We start from the raw sequence: 3,222 nt of genomic DNA on the forward strand, positions 1-3,222 counted from the left end.
ATAATTTAATAAAATAAAATTCTATAGTTATTCATGCTATGTAACATTTCTACTAAAATTTATACAGACGTATAAATATTCATCATTATCTTTATATTCCATGCACTAAAGAATATAATATATTTTGGAATAGAGAATATGGATGTATATTTGAATTATTAAAATATAAATCTCAACATTATACTAATTGTATATTTAGATTTCTATATATATTGAAAACATTTTTCAATGGAAGTAATTTTATGATATATCATTATTTTATAATTATTTTTAGTACGAATTTGTAGGATCATTTCCTAAATGTGAAGAAATAATGAAAAAGTATAGTGGCCATAATGAACCATTTGTACAATGTACAGAGGCTCATACAAGTAATGCTATATTTAAATATTATAATTTCCTTGGTAAAAAATGCGACACAGCTCTATCATATGTAAATCACATGAATTCGCCATTATTTACTCAATATTTGAAAGAGTCCGCTTGCTTTTTTTTTTATTATTGGATATACAATCATATCTTTGATAAGCAATATAGTGATGATATAAAGAAATTTTATGATTTATTGAGCAAATCACTTGGAATAGATATCACCATTAATTGTGATGCGTATAACGAAAATATAAACAAGAGTGTTTTAGAAGTAATCACAAATACTTATAATAAACATAAAAGTCTTGATATCATAAAATTGAATTGCGAAAGTAATAAAGACGAGGAATTTTGTGAAAAAATAAGTGATATCGTGAATAAATATAATGGATTTAAGAAAATTCAAGTAGATGAAACAAAAATAACGTACCCTTACCAAATTAATATTAAATTTACAATTATAATTACACTTTTTGTGGTAATATTAACATTTCTTTTATCCTTTATTTTTTTTAAGGTTCACTATAACTTTACTAATATATATAAGCACTCTACGAATTAACTTTTCTAAACAGTACAACAATGAAAATTTTATCATAAAAAAATCATATTTATAATTAATAATTTTTTACTTATATTTATTCAGATTTCTCCATATGGTTCATATATGGTGCGTCAATTAAAAAGGATAAGAAACAAGTTGAATAATGTAGATGGCCAATGGAATATCATGAATCAGCGTGAAATATCCCAAAATATTTCAAGTGATATGATGTTTAATGTATTATATAATTGTGACTAATTTTATAATTATATATATAATTCGAGGACAATGTTAGATTAAATAATCAATAGTTAAATGTGTGGAAAAATAAGTTTATTTCAGTTGTGAAAAACAGGTTTCAGCATTAAATATATATATGAAAGTGTATATAAGATGAATAACAAAACAAAATAATTATTCTAAAAAATATACAAAATTAATTACGTTTATTTCGAATAATATATGTGAATACTCATTTTATTAAAGTAAATTATACATAAACTTTTAGGGCAAATTAACCAAATAAAATGATTTTTTCTCTATGTTTAAATATATATACAAAATGAATTTTTATTAAAATTATTATTGTTCGTACGATTATATATTATTTATATTTTATCTAACAAAGAAGATTTTATTTGTCATAACTATGGTAAATTTTGTTAAGTTTTGTGCTAATGCTTACACCTAATAATTAGTTTATTATGCTGTACATTAACATGTAGATATGTTTTTATCATGTATATATTAATAAAATTTTATTAATAAAAACATGCTTTTTAAAATGTTAATATATTATTGTTATTATATATTTGATATTTTATATTCATCAATAATCATAATAATTTGGGTAATATAATATATTCCACATTAGTTTTCAGTATATAGTATATTCCTTAATTTGGCAAATTAAGTTATTTTCACTCATTATTTCTCGTAATCATAAATCTTTTTATTATATATATATATATCTAGTTATTATACTATGATTCAATATATTTATTATATATATTAAGAAATTATATAAAGTATTTTTTTTAGAAAATTGTTTATATTTTTTTTGATATATTAGAATTATGGAGTATAAATTTTATTTGCATTTTATATTAGTTTCCACCTTTTTTGATCTCTTTTACGGAGCACGTCTCATACAGTAAATTAAATAAAATGATCATGAAGGGACAATGAAAAAAGAAATACATTTAAAAATATTTTAATAAAAAATTTGAATATTATTAATATATTTAAATTATAAATATCATTTATATTCTATATAATATATAAATCATACTATTATAATACAATAGAAAATGGAAATGCTATTGAAACAAATATACTATCTCTATATACGAGTAAAAATATATTAGAGTATCTAATAGACAATTGTTTTATTATAATTTTCTTAGTAACTTTTAAACAATATTTTCTTTTATTAAGTGTAAAACATTATGTTATAATTCTATAATATTTATTTACATGATTCGCATTTACATGTACAAAAAATATATACATTGGTAATAATTCTAATTCGAGGATAATGCTTGTAATTTTTTCAAATTAGAAGGGCTAGAGCACATTTTTTTTTATTACTTTATTAATGCTATTATAATAGCTGTTGGAAATTATCATATATTTTTTTGCCGTCTTCTGAATTACAATATGCATACATTAATGTTACATAAAAAATGTAATATTTTTTATTCTTGTTTTACAAAAGGAATTCATATAATTATTAATACATTTTATTAAATATATGAACTACTTAATCATTATTATGAATATAATTTTGTTAATTCGATATATTAAACAATTATTTTTATAAAATTATATTTATATCGAATTAATAAATTTAATCTTTTACAATATATTTTATAATTTACTAATATATATAGCACAATAATTTTCTGCATATTTTTTTATTATTTTTATTATATTTATCCTAAAATTCATTGTATATTCATTAAAACTTTCTTTAGAAAAAAATAATCCTTTTGGACAATTGAACAGAAAATAATATTTTAGATAAATATTCTGAATATTTTCTGATATGTTTTTCTGAACTGAATATTCAAGTATAATTGTTTCATACTATTATATTTTGTATTATAAATTTATTGGATGTATGCTATAATGTAATATGTAAATCAAGCTATAACCTCTTATATGAAAATAATAATTATTATAAAATTAATTTGTGCAATAATACATTTACCCTTTATTTACAATTGTTCATTCTAATGCTTATGTTAATATTTAATAAAACGATGAGCGCATATAAATAAAATATAATATTTCTTATAACAATA

The 3,222-nt window shown here is 19.2% G+C and overlaps 1 protein-coding gene across 1 annotated transcript; it reads left to right on the forward strand.

Annotated features, from left to right (window-relative positions):
* Nucleotides 1–33: 33 nt before the first annotated feature.
* PGO_003845 (variable surface protein) lies at nucleotides 34–1,174 on the forward strand (the record flags this gene model as incomplete). Its single annotated transcript, XM_028691376.1, has 3 exons — nucleotides 34–69; nucleotides 275–850; nucleotides 1,019–1,174. The coding sequence occupies 3 exons, from the start codon at nucleotides 34–36 to the stop codon at nucleotides 1,172–1,174; spliced, it is 768 nt and encodes a 255-aa protein (XP_028547177.1).
* Between the last annotated feature and the right edge of the window lie 2,048 nt (nucleotides 1,175–3,222).

This window comes from Plasmodium gonderi, assembly GCF_002157705.1.
Source record: "Plasmodium gonderi DNA, contig: Pgo-contig_572, whole genome shotgun sequence".
NCBI classification, from domain to species: Eukaryota; Apicomplexa; class Aconoidasida; order Haemosporida; family Plasmodiidae; genus Plasmodium; species Plasmodium gonderi.